At 37.5% G+C, this 18,848-nt stretch overlaps 3 protein-coding genes across 7 annotated transcripts; 1 reads left to right on the forward strand and 2 right to left on the reverse strand.

Annotated features, from left to right (window-relative positions):
• The first annotated feature begins 29 nt into the window (after positions 1-29).
• Positions 30-6,151, forward strand: LOC112194956 (B3 domain-containing transcription repressor VAL2). 5 transcript variants are annotated; one of them, XM_040516334.1, is made up of 13 exons: positions 30-374; positions 525-659; positions 1,247-1,328; positions 1,435-1,536; positions 1,783-2,429; positions 2,576-2,672; positions 2,804-2,978; positions 3,321-3,397; positions 3,475-3,897; positions 4,337-4,386; positions 4,725-4,838; positions 4,932-4,999; positions 5,158-6,151. In XM_040516334.1, the coding sequence occupies exons 2-13, from the start codon at positions 547-549 to the stop codon at positions 5,946-5,948; spliced, it is 2,739 nt and encodes a 912-aa protein (XP_040372268.1). In that variant the 5' UTR covers positions 30-374; positions 525-546; the 3' UTR covers positions 5,949-6,151. The 5 variants fall into 5 exon arrangements, with proteins under 5 accessions (XP_040372268.1, XP_040372267.1, XP_040372269.1 ...); XM_040516333.1 differs by having other exon boundaries at positions 32-374; positions 543-659; XM_040516335.1 differs by having other exon boundaries at positions 34-374; positions 543-659; positions 3,583-3,897.
• A 1,750-nt stretch (positions 6,152-7,901) lies between these two features.
• LOC112192795 (probable serine/threonine-protein kinase PBL1) lies at positions 7,902-12,104 on the reverse strand. The gene is made up of 5 exons (XM_024332667.2): positions 11,910-12,104; positions 10,234-10,913; positions 9,358-9,615; positions 8,984-9,103; positions 7,902-8,803 (listed from the first exon to the last, which is right to left on the reverse strand). Exons 2-5 carry the CDS (start codon positions 10,870-10,872, stop codon positions 8,168-8,170), a joined length of 1,653 nt encoding a protein of 550 aa, XP_024188435.1. The 5' UTR covers positions 10,873-10,913; positions 11,910-12,104; the 3' UTR covers positions 7,902-8,167.
• A 4,190-nt stretch (positions 12,105-16,294) lies between these two features.
• LOC112194508 lies at positions 16,295-17,589 on the reverse strand. The gene is made up of 2 exons (XM_024334737.2): positions 16,929-17,589; positions 16,295-16,828 (listed from the first exon to the last, which is right to left on the reverse strand). The coding sequence occupies exons 1-2, from the start codon at positions 17,352-17,354 to the stop codon at positions 16,526-16,528; spliced, it is 729 nt and encodes a 242-aa protein (XP_024190505.2). The 5' UTR covers positions 17,355-17,589; the 3' UTR covers positions 16,295-16,525.
• Between the last annotated feature and the right edge of the window lie 1,259 nt (positions 17,590-18,848).

Genomic DNA, 18,848 nt, shown 5'->3' on the forward strand with positions numbered 1-18,848 from the left:
ATGACTAATTTAATTTTAATTTTTTTAAGAGAGAAAATAATGGATAGTAGTAAAGTAGGGAAAAAAGAGAGGTGGGCGAGTTGGCCGAGTCTTGAAGCATAATCATCATCGTGCATGCATTTTGTGCCCATTTTCTTTCAATTTTCAACTTTGCATGCACACGTCTTCTTCTCCCAAAACGCCAAATCGCCGATCCAACTCTCCGACCCTCCACCTCCAACTCCGATCACCCCTAAATCGCCGACGATCCAACTCCAAATCGCTCCGACGCCGATAAATCACAGTCACAGCAGAGCCGCCGCCGTGTCAGTCCTATTGCTGCAAATGAACTAGTTCCGGCTCTGCTACTGCGGCGGAAGCTGGAAAGCTTCGAGGTTAGTTCGGTTCTCTTTTCTGCTGTGCTGAGCTGTTTTGCTGTTCAATTTTGTGTTTGAGTTCATCAATCGGTGGAATTTGAAATTTGGATTAATTTATGATTGGTTAGATTAGGGATTTTGGTGTTTGTGATTTCGATTGGATTTCAGAATTGGTGGAATTTGCAGGGAGATGGATCCGAGTGCTTGTATGAACGCGTATTGCGGGAGCTCGAGCTCGATCGAATGGAAAAAAGGCTGGGCTTTGCGATCTGGTAGATTCGCCAATCTGTGTCACAAGTGCGGGTAATTCACTATTATTACTTGATTCTATTTTTTTCGGTGCAAATTCACTAACTGCTGCTGCTGTTTGTTTAGTTCTATGATACCGAATTATATGGTGTCGGTTTAGATAAATTTTTGTTTTTACTTTTTATTTGATAAGTTCAGGGCTTATTGGAGGTTTTAAGTGCTTAATCTCTTATATTTCAGCGTTGTGATCTGTTCTTAACCGCCAAATGATATTTGTGGCTGGAATATGGAATTTTAGTTTTTCCTTATTTTCCCCCAATTTTACTTATTTATTTTAGCAATTTCGTTATATTATATTTGTTTTATATTCTTCCATCTATATGTTCGGACTGATTTTTTTTTTTAGACAAATAATAACTGGAATCTGTAATCTAAAATTCAGCTCAATGTAATAGTAATCGTGGATAATCAAAATCTGATAATGATGTTGGTTGGTTTGAGAAATTAATTGCTCCTTTAAAAATTCTATGTCTTGTGTTTAGAGAGTTGTTATAATTCTGTGGTATGAATAGAAGCTCGTTTAGTTAGAACATGAAACATTCTTGACTTATATTGTGATCTGAAATTGATATTGGCACTAGGACTGCATATGAGGAATCACTTTTTTGTGATGTTTTCCATTCAAAAGAATCTGGTTGGAGGGAGTGCGCTCAATGTGGAAAGGTGAGCAGTATACTCAACAACCATAAACTTTGCCTTTGGTTTCGTTTCCCTTCCTCCGTACTTTGATATTATATTCTGATTGTTTGCATCTATTCGTTCTCTGCAGCATCTTCATTGTGGGTGCATTGCTTCCAGGAGTCTGCTTGATTTCCTTGACAGTGGTGGTGTCAAGTGTAAACACTGCACGAAAAATTCAGAACCTCACCCTGTAAGATTTATTCACATATCATATCAGCCTTAAAATGGAAATCTGTTGGTAGATATTCACATGTCATATTTGGAAGAGTATGATGTAATCTGGATTTGGAAAATATAACAAAAACCTGTAATGTTTTCTATCATGGCCTTATGGTTGGTTAGTTCTCGCATGTAAGACTATAATGGGATAACGCTTCACTGTCTTTAGTGTACTCTTGAGTTATGTTATAATGATTTTTGAAACATATTCACACAGATTGCTAGTGACGAAAAGCCTGATGGACCTGGCATATCCAAAATCAGTGATCTGAAATTAGCTCCTTCAGACAATCAATTGGATAGTAACAATGTCGATAAAGTGAAGCTTATGCAGATGGAAAATAATAAAGAGTGTAATGGGCTCAGGAACTTGCTTCAATCTCAGAACAATGAAACAGTTGGGTTATTGCAGAAAATGAAACAGGATGATGTTCCAGCTCCTGTGGTTGAGATTGGAGGCACAAGTCTGTCAGTTTTTAATCAGACATCCAATGTATCATCTGAAAGTTCCAAACCAGAAATTTATAAAGCAAACTTGGGGATAAATGATATATATGAATCCCTTCCGCACACAAATTTGAGTATGAGCCTAGGTGCACCTGCAGGATATGCAAATCCTTTTCCTGGTATCGGTGTTGATGAACATGCTAGGACATCCTCTCTGTTCTTACAGGGAGCTAGGTCTCGTCATCTTTTGCCAAAGCCTCCAAAGTTGGCCCTTGCCACAGGTTTGGAGGAAAATTCTACAATGGCTTCACAGGCACGTGTTGCACGGCCACCTGCTGAAGGACGGGGCCGGAATCAGTTACTTCCCCGATACTGGCCCAGGATTACGGACCAAGAGTTGCAGCAAATATCTGGAGAGTATCCTTGATAATTTATTTCTTGTTATATTCGTATGTTGATTACTTCCTGACCAAACCATATAACAACTGTCATAACAATTTCGTTTTTTTTCATAATTATCCACCAACTCGAGCAGTGATTTCCTTAACTGTGATATCTTCAAGTTCAAATTCCACAATTGTACCATTGTTTGAAAAGATGTTGAGTGCCAGTGATGCGGGTCGTATTGGTCGTTTAGTGCTCCCTAAAGCATGTGCTGAAGTAAGCCTTTTGGTTAATCTATTCTGTACATTTTACTGATATTTGTAGCCTTTGTCATTATGTTATCTGTATCCATTACTATAAATTTCTCTACAAGCTTATGTATCAGTCAAATCTAAACCACTATGTAGGCATATTTTCCTTCTATCTCTCAACCTGAGGGCCTTCCTTTAAGGATTCAAGATGTGAAGGGAAAAGAATGGGTGTTTCAGTTCAGATTCTGGCCTAACAATAATAGTAGGATGTATGTGTTAGAGGGTGTAACTCCCTGCATACAGTCAATGCAGTTGCAGGCTGGAGATACTGGTAATTTTCATTTGCTGCATTTACCGATTTATTTAATATACGTATATTTTTCACACACACACACAGAGTTATATATAGTGTGAATTGTTGGGTTTTCTTTGGTCCGCTAGAAGGCTACATAGGGACCATGGCATGGGGTTTACCCCTGTTCATGGTGTGCAAACGAACTGTTTATATTTATAAATATAACCATATATATAACGCCAAAGAGTGACTATTTGGCAACTTCAGCTACAGTTGGAACAATCTTAATTGAAAAGAAATGGGGGAAGAGAGATTATTTGCAATGACCCTGCAAGCAGTAACATTTTTGTAGTTATTTTTATGATTCTTTTGCTGCAGTGACTTTCAGTCGTATGGAACCTGAAGGAAAGCTTATTATGGGGTTTCGAAAGGCATCAAATTCTGTTGCAATGCAGGTGATAGCCTCTATTTACTTTTCATATTAGGAAAACGAATAGTATAATATTGATATGCAAATTATTAAAATAAACAGGACACCCATCTTTCTGCCATTCACAATGGCGCTCACTCAAGTGAAACTTTCTTTTCGGGTGTTCTTGAGAACCTTCCTGTAATAAGTGGTTACTCTGGTCTTCTTCAGTCAACGAAGGGCATGGATCCGCATCTAAGTGCACTGCCCAAACAATTAACTGCAGCTACTGGTGATCCGAGCTGGCATAAATCTGAAAAGCATGAAATCAGGACAAGGGAAGGCTTGCTGCTGCAATCGTTAGTGGTTCCGGAGAGAAAAAGAACTAGAAATATTGGATCCAAGAGTAAAAGGTTGCTCATTGATAGCCAAGATGCTCTAGAGCTGAAGCTTACTTGGGAAGAGGCTCAGGATTTGCTTCGTCCACCTCCAGCTGTTAAGCCAAGCACTGTCATGATCGAGGATCTTGAATTCGAAGAATATGAAGTGAGTGATGTCTGAGTTATATGAACATATTTTGCGATCTTTTCTTATTGTTTCCCATTATGATAACTATCTAAATTATTTACCAATTATTTGCTCATCTATGATTTGTGGGACTTGGATGTAATTGTCATGACTCCCATATGGTACAAGTCCAGAAAAGGGGTTTCATAGAACTATAGCCATGGAACATGGGATTTATGTTTTCATTCTGAATTTATGGTTTACAATTTATCTACACAGACTTCTCGTCTTTCTTTCTGTTAGTCTGTTAGACAGTGGCTTGTATTCTTGTGCAGGTAGATAGACATGTACACATATGAAGCTTTTGGTTCTTTCGCCAGTGGCGAAAATTTATGAACCGAAAAAAAAAAAAAAAAAAAATTGAATATGTTAATGCATTGTTGGGTTGCTTATATTTGCAGTTACTTCTGTTATGTAGGAACCTCCTGTGTTTGGAAAAAGGAGTATCTTCATAGTCCGGGCAACTGGGTAAAACTTCCTTTGCTTATTTGTATACACACATATATCTTTTCCATAGTATGTTAGTTTGTAAAACTAATGTCTAATGACTTGGGAGATCTCACTGGACACCTGTTATGGCACCAATCTCACCATTCTAAATTGTAGCTCTATTTTTATTCATTAGTTTAGCTAAAGAACATGGTGTGGAAGTGTATAAAGAACAAACTTCCCCTTTGTCATTGTGCAACGCGTCTTCCATATTCAATTGAATGCTTCCACTTTCATGGTTGAAAGGTTTTATATCATTGTCTTGGGGTGAGTTAGATAATTTATTTAGATACCAAAATAATAAGCTTTGTCTTCAGGGAACATGAGCAATGGGCTCAGTGTGATGGTTGCTCTAAATGGCGAAGGTTGCCGGTTGATGTACTACTTCCATCTAAGTGGATGTGTACGGACAATGTTTGGGATCAAAACAGGTTAGTGATGGGTTTTGTTTTACAATTTTTCTTGTAGTAAAGTAGTGCTTAAATAAATCTTTGTATGTCATGTTTTTTTTTTGTCTCAAACAGGTGTTCGTGCTCCGCACCAGATGAATTAACCCCTAGGGAACTGGAAAGTTTTCTCAGACTCAGTAAAGGTATGATGCCACTTTATGTCTCTATTATCTTTTAGTAGAAACTTATGGGAGATTGGGTATAGGAGCTTATCCATTATGGTCATGAAGAATTGCAATCTTCAGTGGAAAATTATTGTAAAATTTACTTTGGGAAGTGTTTATTACTTATATTATTATAGTGTCGTCTTTTTCAGAATTCAAGAAAAGGAGAATGGCAACAAACCATAGGCCAATCCAGGAACATGAATCTTCTGGCCTTGATGCTTTGGCCAATGCTGCAATCCTTGGAGACAATGTGGCTGACCCAGGAACTGCATCAGTTGCTACAACAACAAAACATCCCAGGCATCGTCCTGGCTGCTCATGCATTGTGTGCATCCAGCCCCCAAGTGGGAAGGGCAAGCATAAGCCTTCATGCACATGCCAGGTGTGCATGACAGTTAAACGCCGTTTTAAAACCCTAATGATAAACAAGAAGAAACGTCAATCAGAACGTGAAGCAGAGATTGCCTGTAGAAACCAGCTTGCATGGGGCCCTAGGGATGAAGCAGAAGTAGACAGCACTTCTAGGCATGTATCATCACACCTTGATCCTTCAGACAATGAAGCCAAGTCTCCAAATGAATCAGAATCTAAGAGCCAACTTAAATTGGCGGAAAGTGGGAAGGGAAAGTTAGACTTGAATTGCCATCCTGGCCGAGAAGTAGACTTGCCAGCGGGGCCAAGTCAGTTGAGCATGATGTCCCTTCTTCAAGTAGCAACCCTTCCTCTACAGAGTTATTTGAAACAAACTGGTCTTACCAGCTTGGTAACTGAACAGCAGACAAGCTCAACATCACCTGTGCCGCTGCAAGCTACTGAGGGGAATGAGGAACAACTTAATGAGGATCAATGTGTTGTTTCTGTTGTTCAAGACGGGGAAAGTGGAGGTGACGAAAGGCAGGATCAAAGCCAAGAGGATCCTCTATGACGAAGTTCATGTTTCCTTATTTGCTACGTCCTTGTATAATACCAGACTACAGAGGTAATTTTTGTTTGGTTGGCAATATGTTTCTTTAGTTGAGAGTGTGAAAGTGAGATTACATTACAAATTAGCTTGTATTATATACACTCATTGTGTTTATATATATTGGCAATACAACAAAGTAAAATACAGCTTTCAACTTGTCGTTCTTTTCTGCGTAACTATATACTTGTTCTTTTCTGCCTGACTCTATACTTGTATTCCAATAGCATTTTACGTAGCGGAACTAGAATTTGAGTTTTTTGGGCGTCATTGTAAGACATACTAGATGTGAGGCGCCAGTAAGAAGGTAAAAAAAGCTTCTGGGTCAGGCCAAAAATTTTAATTGCATATCCATGTAGCAAAGGAAATGAAACAGAGAGCTTGAGCGCTCCTGTTTATGTACGTAAATGACATAGCCTAAGCCCTACAGCCTCTACTTCAATCTTATTGACAATTTTCCATTATCATCATTGACAATGTAATACCAAGGTTTGATGGCTAACTGATCATGTCTTCCTGAAGAACTTCCGATTGCTATTCCTATCCGGCTATTCCGGTACTGTGTTAGGATCACAATTACTGAGGTGGGCTATGTAGTGAGCTTGAGCTGCTTATATCCATTTGGGCCTGACCATTGTTTGGGGTCATTGGGTTGGGTCATCATGCAACTGAGTCCCCATCCCACCGAAACTGCAGACCAGTTGAAGTAAAACGGAGCAAACAAAGCAAGAACATGGACACACACAAACATTGCAGCTATAATTAGGTCTATTAAGTTCCTTCCCCAGAAATGTGCCCACGGCGTCCTCATAATGTTCACCCAAGTCATTAAAATGGTCACCCAAATCGTCTCCACTCTCCAGTCGTCACTAATTGAATGGATTATGAATCCGCATCCCCCTTACAATCTTATATATACTAGTGAGTGATTCTAGTGAATGACCTTCTCAATTTATTACCTACTTTTCAGGCCATGATAAACACCTCCCTTACTTTTCTGAGTTCCTATGGATTTGTTTGGAAAACGTTTAAAAGAAAAATGACGTACCATTGAAAGTGTCATTATTTTTTTCTGTCTTTACCAATCTGTTATTGTGTATGTCAAGGTCATATGTAAGCAGAGGCAAGAGAATTCAATTGTCGCCATTCTGGTTCCAACTTTCCATGAAACCCGTGACATATGTCCATAATAAGTAGAATAAATATATTTGCACGACTGCACTGAGTTACTATCCTGAAATTGTATACCTGAGTCTAAGCTTTCAAAGCAACATACTGCCATGCATTTTCGGCCTATACAGGCAGAAGATCTCTAGCAAGTAACGTTCATCAAGAGATGCAGGGTTTATGATGATAAGAGGATCTATAGCCGTCGTGGATACTCTTTCATCAAGAGATGAGCATGTCAATGTTCAGATATAGATACTTAAAGATTATGATAATTAATAAACAGTAATCTAGCGTCCACACAATAAATATTGAAAGCCTTGAATTACATTCAGGGTTTATGTGGGAGTTTTGTACTTGTCGTGAATGGGAACATGGCTCTTTGAATAGGAGTTGCTCAACATGTCATGCCCAAAGACTTGTGCACTCGTTATTGTATCGGAGATGGCCGGTTTCATAGAAACCGGTCGAATGCCCAAACATTATTCCAGATGGGGGAGGAAACAAGGATATTCAGTCTTGGAGTCTAATTTTTCTTCAAAAATAAAATTAATGTAACTTCATTGAACGACAGAAGTAGGGTGGAGGAAGTTGTTTCTCAAACCGTTTCCTGATAGTATTCCATACTCTCGACGATGGCTTCTTGATTAGGATTCAGGCTTTGAACATATTTTTGTCGCAGCTCCTTAAATCAGGTTTTGAGGCTTTGAACATATATTGTTGTTGCAGCAGACACCAAGTGGACAAGCATGATAGAAATATAGGATGTTCATTATAAATGTGCTCATGTTCAATTCGAAGACACATCCAGAGAAGGCAAACTAAGTCGTGGAAATTGCATTGTACATCTAAGGGAAACTAGATGAACCCAATTCTACCAGGCATGCATTATATCTACAGGGCACACTCCGCTTCGGTGGGAACAACAACCACATCTTTATCTGCTGCTATATATTGTGTTGAATCACAAAGAACCAAAAATAAAAAAATTAATAAAAAATGCACATTATACACAATCAAAATCCCTCAACACTAGCCCTTGGAACCGTAGATGATGATGATTTCCGGCTTTCCAGCAGGTGGTCTAGCTCCTCCATAGTGACAATGGTGGAACAAGCTCGTGGAGGAAGAGACATAGGCAGGGCAAGTCGTCTGGTAGGTGATATAGATGGCCGAGCCATTGACGGAGGTGAAGGAGAAAAACTTAGCCTAGGCACAGGGGTGACAATTCCGTTAAGACTTGGCGATCTTGACATCTGTTTTCCCGCAAATGAAGCAGGGTCTTGCAAAGGAAACCTGGATGAGTGCCTCATGTCTTGAATGATCTTGAGATGCTCAACAACAGTTCTCATGGTGGGTCTTTCGGATGGGTCTTTCTGGAGGCATCTCTGTGCAATGTCAGCCACCGCTCGGGCAGCTTTGGCTGGGAAGCGGCCTTTCAGCTGAGGATCCATAATCAGTGACAGCCGCGCATCATCAGCTAGGTAAAGCCGGCTCCACTTAACTAAATTCATCTCTTCCTTGGGATGCCGGCTATCAAGATTCTTCCGTCCTGTAAGTAGTTCTAGAAGAACAATCCCGAAACTCCAGACATTGCTTTTGGGAGTAAGCATTCCTCTTTCAAGCGTCTCAACTGATAGATTTGCCACTGCCTGCAAAATGATAAGAACAAAGGTTCAGATCTTTTAAAAAGATCATGTTGAAATTAAAAGTTTGTATGGATTAGGGCAGAGGCATAGATAGAACCATTAGCTTCAAGTTAAATACAAAGTTTCAAAAATTACAACTGATCTGGAAAGGTAATTCACAGTAAACAAAGGAAGAAAACTTACAACAGAATTAGTAGAGATTTCTGCCTCAGGAATATGTCCAACACAGCCATATCCAGAAAGCTTTGCGCTAAAATCTTTATCAATCTGAATGTTGGCAGTTGAAAACTCATTGTACATTGCCTGTAAATACGGACAGTAATTCAGTCACCAAAGAAAATGCACGAATATACCATCAGATAATCCCTACAAAATTTAGTTACTTAAGCATTTTAAACACCGTCAGCATTTCAGTTTTGAGGTGATTTTGTGAACGTGAAAAAAGGATTCATTTATTAAATAAAGGCCAACTTGATTCGAGCCAGTAAATGCTTAGGCACTCATCATTTGATTTCAATTGTTCTTAAATAAAAAGTGCAAGCAATGGTTCTTATTACCTGGAAAGGTCCTTCTTCATGCAAGAATGTAAGACCCTGTGCAGCACATAAAGCAATTTTTGTTCTTGTATTCCAGTCTATTGGGGGCTTATCTGATCGTCCATATAAAAACCGATCTAGACTTCCGTGAAACAGCCTCTCATAGACCAACATTTTTTGTTCTGATCCCTCTCGTGCATGGAAACCAAGCAATTTACAGAGGTTTGGATGTTGCAAAGATGCAACAGTGTTTACCTCATTTACAAACTCCTTTAAACCCTGAAAAACCGATAGCAGTGGGATTATATGAGTGTTCTAAATATTTGGTAACAGTACCCTGTACTCTCAAATCTCTAAAACGATCTAAATGCTAGAGGCAGAGGAAAACATATTAAAACATGATTCAGTTAACAATGTTCAAATGGGCAGGACATTAATGCAAGCACACATACAAATGGAGAAACATACATGTGAACCAAATGTTTCGAGGCAAGGTAGCATACTACGAAAGAAGAAGAAAAATGCTGATTATTTTGCAGGCCATATAACTTTATCATTCCACAGCATTATCAATCATTCTAAATTGGAAACATAAATACAGGATTTTGAATTTCATAAACTCAAACACATAAAATGCTTCCATATTCTTAATTACCCATTCTGTGGGAAGCATAATTTTCTTTTTCTTTTGCAAACACAAGAACATTGCACACCAACTAAGGAGCTCATTTTTTTATTAGATTACATAACATAATAAAAGGATGGCAATCCAAAACTCATCCATAACTAAAGGTAATTTTCTGAAAATAGTTAAGCCATGATAACATTATAAGGGGACCAAAAAACAAATTAGAACATTATATCTTCAACATAACAGACTTAAGATTGATAAGTTACCTGAGTGGATGGATGAAGGCGAGTAACAGTAGCTTCAAATTTTTTTAAACTTGATGATGAATCTTCTCCAAAGGAAGCCTTATATATGACGGAAGATAGACCTTCTGACATGCATCGGTCAGAAGAAAAGTTGTGGCAAGCTGATGATACTTCTTCATATGAAAAGTTCCGTAGTGTTCCAGTAGGAGGTAGGGGCAATGGTCCAGAAGCATAGAGAGGGCCACTAGCAGTCGATGACTTGAAGCTTCCAGTAGTCCGCAGTGCAGTAGCACCTTGAGGTGATGGGAGGGGAAGAGGTTGCGGAATTGGTGGCTGTTGTTCCTTCAGGATTCCAGACCGGTATTTTGGCTCTTCTGGTTCCTCATATTCAACCGAGGAAAGAGACTCTTGGTCTGCCGCATCTAGGGTTGATGGAGCAGATAATGCCCGAGTTCTATTGTTCTTTTTGGTGCCTCTATTCACTGGTTGAATAGGTTTCACTCTGTTCCTAAAACTTGGGGGTGCAGACTGTAGTGAACGAGTCGGGATTTGGGGTTCAGGCAATGTGGCTGGAGTTTGCTCCTTAGGGAGGACACGTTTAATATAAATAGTTTGCTCAGACTTTTTCTTCTTGCACTTCAAAACGGTGAAGCAACCCATAATTATGTTCGAAACTTTAATCTGTACTTGGCCCTAGTTTTCTGCATTAGAAGAACAAAGTGCATACATATTAGCTGAAGCTGGAATCTGGAGATTAGAGCTTTACGTGCACCAACCAAAAACCTATCAACTTTGTAAAGGTAGATAAGAAGCAGAGAACCCAATTGAATCAACTAATAGAAGACATACGCAACTTCACCACAAGCGGATAGTTAGTCCAAGTGGCCCATCCACCCGAAATAGATCAAACAACAATAATTGAGTGCCTCCAATTTCCTAGATTAAGGTTCTCAGAAAGATGCATGCTACTACAAACTTTAAAAAGGCAGCATTTGGGGGAAAAGATAAAGAGAGAACATGTCCTCATAATTACCACTAAGGAAATTCATACTAACATCCCCCCAAACCGTTCCAAAAGAAGAAATAGAATAAACGAATGCAAACATGTTGTTTTTTTATTTTTCTGAGGGTGAGTGGGTATTCTGGAGATTCTATACCTAGCGTGGTTGATATTCCACCTAGAACTTAATAATGCATCCCTTAATATTCCCATTACAGTCGCCTCTCTGCAACTAAAAATGACAAATCAAAAACACTGAATCTTTTATCCCCAACCGCTCAAATCTCCTATATATATATATGTAAACTTGGCAATTAGAGATATACTTGACCAATGAACCATTCTACTAAATTTCAACTCAAACAAAGTCAACAAATGAACCCCAGAAATCCTTTTCTTTTTTTACCTAAACAGCATCCATTCAAGTGATTCAACTTCAAAAAAGAAAACATGCCCAGATCCATAAAAACGCAAACTTTCCGCAAAATCTACCAAACAAAAACCACAATTCATTGCACAAAAGCAAATCCGGCAGCAACAGACAATCGAAACACAACAAGCATAGATTTTTCATCTCAAAATGAAAAATTTCACAGCTCAAAACTTGCATACAATTTGAAGAACAACTTCAAGAACATGGAAATGAATTCAGTTGTTAAGAAAGATAATCAGAAGTAAAAAAAGTAAGAAAATTTACCAGCTTTCATGCAGGGTCTGAAATGGACTGAGGAACCAAATTGTAGATAAACAGCCTTGAACAAGTCAAAGAAAGAAAGCAGCTTGGGAAAGGTTTGTGGAGGGAGAGTCTCTGAGATTTTCAAGGAGGGAGAGAGAGAAAAGCAGGCACAAGATGTAAGAATATTGGAATTGAGAGGAGAGAGAGAGAGAGAGAGAGAGAGTCTCAAAGAGGAATGGAGCCCCATGAGCAGTGGTCAAACCTACTAAAAATCCATAATTAATAATTAATTAGCATTCAATAGTATTCATTATTATTATCCTTAAACAACAGAATTGGCCTTCTCATTCCTTTTTGACGCTTTTGTCCTCCAGAAAATCCAGATTCTTCCTGCATTGGAAATGTCATTTCCCAACAAACTACAAAATGCCCCTTCTTGTTTATGTTCAATTGTGGAACCCCTTGGACCAGGACCATGGCTTACGCGTAAGATGTGAAGAGAAAGAAAAAGAGTTCTATTTCCAACACATCCTATTTTCTAATTTTTGATCTCACTTAAAGTACTACTTGTCTAAACCAACACTTAAACGGGTTTCTTGAATTACACTCAATTTGTTGGACCTTTGTTTTATATTTCAGTAGTGATTTTGAACGTTGACACTTGCTCATGTTATACTGCATTTTTCTAAAATTTAGAAAATTAAATTTCGTTGAGTTCTAGATGTTTGTGTTTAAATTTTGTAAAATTTTGGGTACAAAGTTTGATTTCGAATGCATGGATTTTTAATCGGCACCACAAACGACCATGTTTGTTGCTGATTTTCAAGTGATGAGATTAAAACAACATAATCTGTTAACCAAACATTTGGTTGTTGGTTTCACAAGATTTTAGAGGCTCAATTCATTTTTTTAAACTGACGACTTGTAATTGACACCATAAACAGACCTGACAACAGTGATTATTGATTTTCGGATGTTAAGACTGGAAGACATAATCGGTTAACCAAATTTATGTATTTACTTGTGATTTTCCATCAGCTTTGCTGACGCCCATGTTCATTGCATCTTGCAAAGACATGAAAAATTCTTTTGATCATATAGGTTGATATAGTACTATGTAATTAACAAATGGAGGCTACCAAATGTTAAGATCCATTGCAGACTAGGTAAACTAAGCTAATCAAAAGTAAGAAAATACGAGAGTATGTTGAATAAGTGGTGAAAATAAGAAGACATATCATATAGATTGTGGTGTTAATCAACAATTTTCTCTAACCAAACTAATAACTAAACCAAACTAACACCCCCGGTGTTTTCCATTAGTATGGTGTTGAGTTTGGCAGTGCCAAGAACAAATATTATGCATAACTTAGTTTTTTTTCCCTGTTAATGTCGAATAATACTTAATTGTTTGGTATATGACAACTGAACATTCTATTTATCGCATCTTAATCAATTAATCAAATATACTTTTATCACTCGTACTGCACATGCGAATTCAATCTTAAAACACACGTAAGAGACACACAATTTTCATGGTCAATCAAATATTATGTAATAATTATATCCTCAGTCCCCACTATATTAAATTCTATAAATAAGTATAATTAAAGGCAATATCTTCTAAGAAGCTCTTGTTTGCCATTGAACACCAACTTTTTGACTGTTTGAATTGGATCGATGATTCTTATGCACCCCATTTCATTTTTGAATATGCAGATTACATCTCTAAGATCAGTCAAGAAAGGAAACCAACCATGTCAAGTAATTGAAATATTAAAAACATAGAGCAAAATACTACTTGGGATATGTTCTATGCAGTACTAGTCATAGTCAAAATTATAAGGTTTGCTAATATAAGAACTTATATATTCAGAAGCTATTTGCAGCCATGAAAGGTCGGTAACATATTAAACTTCAAATGTCCAAAATGCAATGCACTATTTGACCATCTGGTATTCTGGTTCCATTCCAAAACATGCAAAGAAATTATTTTGACCCGGAAAAAAAGAAAAGAAAAAAGGAGAGGGTACTTTGGACATTTGCATATATAATCAGAAAATTTCAAAATGCGAAATATAGGTTTTGTGGGTTGGGCCCAAAATGGTAAATTCAAAGACGCAGCTCGATTTTCAACGAAGAGGGGCCTCGAACGAGGTGACATCCCAGTCAAAGTTCCTGACGTTTATTAATATTTTATAGGCATGTTTCCGGTGTGGTCAAAGAGACCCATCAAGATAGGTCTTTGACTCTCGGCCTGTCCCGTCGGATCCGCGCGTGGCGCGGGGATGGACGGTGGATCTGAAGCCACACAAAAGGGTCTGGCGGGACCCACTGACATCAACATACTTTTGATGTCTGTCCTTATAATAAGTATGATCAATGTGGTTTCTGTTCACGCGCCATCATTGCATCTGCATTGGGTGGGCCCCCACCCGCCCTCAAAAGGGGGCCGTGCCCTCTTTTCACTGTTCGTGCCATGCCCTAAACTCATAGGACTGATGAGATCTACTGTTTCGATACAGCGATTAGGTGCCCTTTATTTTTGGGACCGAATTGAAGGCCTTTCAAGTTCGATGGGGAAGGTGTGGGTTTGAAATTTCAAACATGGTTATCATTTCAAATTTGAAACAAGCATTTCCCCATTCTGTTTGATAATGTTAGGTAAAATGTCACGTTTTAAATTTATATTGAGGATTGGTGTCGTACTAGGAGCAAATTCACCTGTTGGGTTACCGGATCACTCATTATTTATTGCTTTTTAGTATTTATTTCTATCTTATGTGATGCTGAAAGCGTGTGCACGATAGTAAGAGGCTTCGTCAAGTGTCGAAGGTCATATGAGATGAGGTAGAATCTACTAGCAATTACGGATACAGCCGTAAGAAACATAGAGAAACTTCTCTAATATTTGGTTTTTTTTTTTTTTATTGATAACTTGAATGAAAATTACAATATAAGAGGTGCCTTATATATGGCACATAGCATAAACCTAATACAACTAAAAAACATAAAAAAAAAATTTATTGTATACTAAAACTAGGGAACCTAATTAAACCTGATTAAATAAAAATCAAAAACATAATCCTAGATACTAAAGAAAATTACGATTGGAATCTCAATTAAGATTTTGCTCTAGAATCCCGATATATCCAAAATAGTCATTTATGATTAATTTCATTATTAAGAAGTCTATTTGAATACAAATTTCTAATATTCAAATTATTCTTCTTAATGTGAATACTCTTATTTATTTTCGAGATTTTTTATTGAAATTGGCTAAAATCTAGTCCTACATCACTATGAGTCACTCGCATAGTTTCCAAACTGGCCTGGGTCACCGAGTCAGTTTGCAGGGAAAAAAAAAAAACACTAAAAAGCAGTGAATAGTGGGTGATTCGGTGATCCAATCAATGAACTTGTTCTAAGTGGCAAGAGAAATTCGTTCTTTCAAGGTTTGATTTCGACTAGGAGAATGGGTCGCCCATTTTGTCACATGCACGGTGAACATTTTAGTAAGAAAGTGTCAAGATATATTGTGTTATGAATATTGACATGATTTGTTACTCTTCGTGGTTATTGGTGTGACAAATTAGGTTCTTTAAGTTTTGTCATCTAAAATTTAAGACCGTAAAGTTAGCAAAACACGTTGAAACTTTGGCATCACATGATTGTAGCTTTTGTAACATTAGCGTTGTGTGAATAGTGATTTTAAGTTGATTGCAATGTTGTTGTTGAAACTTGTTGAGATAGGAGTTATTATATATCTCTAATTGAGTGCTTTGAGCGGGATACCTAATTTTGTATTTCCATATTCCCTCTTCTTTGGTGCCATAATTATTAAGTAGCAAATGCACTACCCATAGGTTTGCTTGTAATGCTTTTCACTAGAGTATATTGTTTGGTTAAACGAGTTCCTTGCAATTAGTCGGACAACATATTTTAGAGATTGCAACAATATCTTGTGAGGTATCGGTGTTGATCAAGTCACTCTCGTATCATCTTTCTCTTGGTAATTACACGTGTCTCAAAAGTTTTTAACCTTGCAACTTTACTTGATTTCATGCATTTTTTTGAAAACTCAAATATCAATATTTGACAATACAAATATTGTAATATCTTATCGTGAGTGATTGCTCGAATCCAATAAATCAATTTTTTTTTTGTTCAGATACATGAGTTATTCATGATTAGGGTACCCATTGCCCCTTTCTTTTATTTTATTTTTTACTCTGATATCGTCGATCAATTTTGAACTTTCATCATTGTTGACACTAATATTTTTTATTTTTTTTTAACTATGTAAATCTCTAGGCGTGTAACTCATTCACTAATTCTTATACGCCAGTAAAGATGCACCCACAATCGATTATATATCGTTGATAATCCAGGTCTAATACAATTACCTTCCTTAATTCTAAAGTTGAGGTAAGTTTCAATACAACACAGCTCAAAATCTCTTTAGCCACTTCCCTTCTACTAATCATAACAACATTAGGCGCTCAAATACATTCAAATTTCAAATCAAATCAAATCATCGTCATATTCAATAATAATTATAAATAAAAATAAAAAATAAAAAATAAAAAAACCCCACGATGATACATCAATCAATTTATTCAATGACAAGCAAATCATCAATTCATTAAAACAAGAGCAGCATAGTTGGAAGCCTTCCCAATGTAGTCCGAGACATACCTCCCACAAAACTTAATATAATTATTGAAGTCGAGCACTGATGAACTGGTAGACGCCGCAAGCGTTAGAATCACCAGAAACTTGAGAATTCTTCCCACACTGTATTTACCGGTTACTAGAGAAAAGAAGAAGAGCAAGGTAGCCAAACTATAAACAACGAAACCCTTTTGAACAATGCTGAAGATCGACTGAGCTAGAAACACAAGAATTCCAGTGCACAACGTAGCAACAGAAATTGGTTCCTACAAGACAAACAAAACCAGCTACTCTAAATAAATTCACAGAACAATTTTATTCGAAGATATATATAAATGTGAAAGTCAACTTATAAATCATGAATACCTTGTAAACGTGTTGTCTCAGTCTAAGTAGAGGCGATTGGGATTTGGGTCTGTGGACAGTATGGTCTAGATTCTTGGTGCGTGGAATTCCAATTTTCTTGAAAATTCTGAGGAGCTTGGATTTGAGGGTTGCTTTTCTTTTTCTCGAAACTGATGATGCTGTGGATTCTGAATTCAGTTTCACTCTGAGGATAATTTTGCGGAGCTTGATCAGAAGAGAGAATCGATGAAACTTCCAAGTGGGGACGATTTGAGTCGACTTGAATTTGAACTTGAAGCTCTTCTTGGTTTTGGCTTGGACGGTGATTTTCCATGTCTGCTGCTGCTGCTTCTCTGCTTGCATTATGAAACGAGAGCAGCAGCAGCTGAACAGTGGTTGGATCTGGACTGTACTTACCGTTATCTGTAGATAAGCAGAGTGAGACATTTGAAATATGGGCCTACATCACTTGGTTTCATAAGCCGAAGCCCAAGTCTGAATTTTCAGGGATTCACAGGCAGATCGAGCCGACGAGTGCCAAAGCCCAAGTTTAATGTGAGCAAAATTTTGTTCTATTACATTCATTTTGACTATTAATAGAACGATTTTTGCAATCTATCCATTGTAATCTTTCATTAGGAATGAAGTTTTCTCTTATGATAAAAAAAATATATATACATATCCTTTGCTCATTTCTAGCAGGAAGCTAACTTCTTGGCTGATTCCTTTCCAAGTCCGGGGCACTCTTCTCCCTCAATGACTATTTGGTCGACTCAGATCCCTCGAGTTGCACGAGCTACTTTCCAGTTTGATCTGACTGGGGGTGACTGTCTTCATGGTTTTAGTTTGTATTTATTTTTCCTCATTGAAAAAAAAAATAACAAACTATCAATAATTTTGTCTAAAGTTTGGAATTGTTCGGCATTTATTTTAAGGAATGAATGAAACGTAGTAACCTCCCACGTGGTGCTATCAAAAAGAGACGCCCCTAATTGCAGATCTGCAATACCACGCCACCTATTGAGTGAAACACAAGGGTTACTGAACTAACAAGACACTAACAATAAATTTTCTTCATATAATTCATTAGTAGACTTGTTGACATACTCATACCAATAAGTCCTACAATGCCTCGTGGGTATCAATCCCAAAATGGGTCAACAAGTTTTTTGATACGAAACAATCTTTTCATATGAACCATTTAAAATTTGGGGTGGACTGGTATTTGACGGTTAGGTCTTTGGTCGTACTAGCAATTTAACTGATTTTCCAATAATGCAAACCGCCATTGGTTGTTGCATGACTTAGCCTAACAAGTGCGATTTAATCGATACGCACGAGCAATACAAAAATTATTTAGTTGTCTATATAACCTAACCTACTTTTCTCTGCAATAACCAACTTTTTTTTTTTCTGAAAAAAAAAAAAAATTTAATAGCTTGCACATGCTCTGCATGTGTGGAAAAATGCTAGTATAACCTAACCTAACTAAATTGACAAGATTCAATTATCTTGTCCCCAATGTGATTTTGGCGTTTCAAATGTCAAAGAAGCAGATCAAAGTGGTTTAGCATTTTTTGCGTTGGATCTAGATTTCAAACCTAAATGATGACAGGTTTTCAATACCAACATTAATTTGAGTACTAAAACGATCGTGATTAATTATAGGATAGCAGAACCATTACTTATCAGAGTTTTATAAGACTGATAAGGTTCACAACAATGGTGGTGTGGTGGCACCATGGTAATGTTTTGCATCAACTAGAACTTGGAGGCTTTAAAGATGACATAACCATGTAGGTGGCATGAGGATCCAAATCAAAAGAAGAAAAGGAAAAAAAGAGACACTGTCCAAAGAAGAAAAACAGAGTGGGGTTGGAGATCGTTTAGTGGAGCGGCCTGCGATTCCCTCGAAATGAAAACCATTTCTGACAGTAGCAG

This window comes from Rosa chinensis, chromosome 3 (genome assembly GCF_002994745.2).
Source record: "Rosa chinensis cultivar Old Blush chromosome 3, RchiOBHm-V2, whole genome shotgun sequence".
Classification (NCBI taxonomy): Eukaryota; Viridiplantae; Streptophyta; class Magnoliopsida; order Rosales; family Rosaceae; genus Rosa; species Rosa chinensis.

Excerpts from the sequence above, each read along its gene's own strand:
- LOC112194508 (XM_024334737.2), bottom strand. The coding sequence starts at position 17,354 with ATGTCTCACTCTGCTTATCTACAGATAACGGTAAGTACAGTCCAGATC. Across the intron at positions 16,829-16,928 it reads TGAGACAACACGTTTACAAG|GAACCAATTTCTGTTGCTAC; the intron begins GTATTCATGATT and ends TTTGTCTTGTAG.
- LOC112194956 (XM_040516334.1), top strand. The coding sequence starts at position 547 with ATGGATCCGAGTGCTTGTATGAACGCGTATTGCGGGAGCTCGAGCTCG. Across the intron at positions 1,537-1,782 it reads AAAATTCAGAACCTCACCCT|ATTGCTAGTGACGAAAAGCC; the intron begins GTAAGATTTATT and ends ATATTCACACAG. Across the intron at positions 5,000-5,157 it reads TTTTCTCAGACTCAGTAAAG|TGTCGTCTTTTTCAGAATTC; the intron begins GTATGATGCCAC and ends ATATTATTATAG.
- LOC112192795 (XM_024332667.2), bottom strand. The coding sequence starts at position 10,872 with ATGGGTTGCTTCACCGTTTTGAAGTGCAAGAAGAAAAAGTCTGAGCAA. Across the intron at positions 9,616-10,233 it reads GCCTTCATCCATCCACTCAG|GGTTTAAAGGAGTTTGTAAA; the intron begins GTAACTTATCAA and ends TCGGTTTTTCAG. Across the intron at positions 8,804-8,983 it reads AAATCTCTACTAATTCTGTT|GCAGTGGCAAATCTATCAGT; the intron begins GTAAGTTTTCTT and ends ATCATTTTGCAG.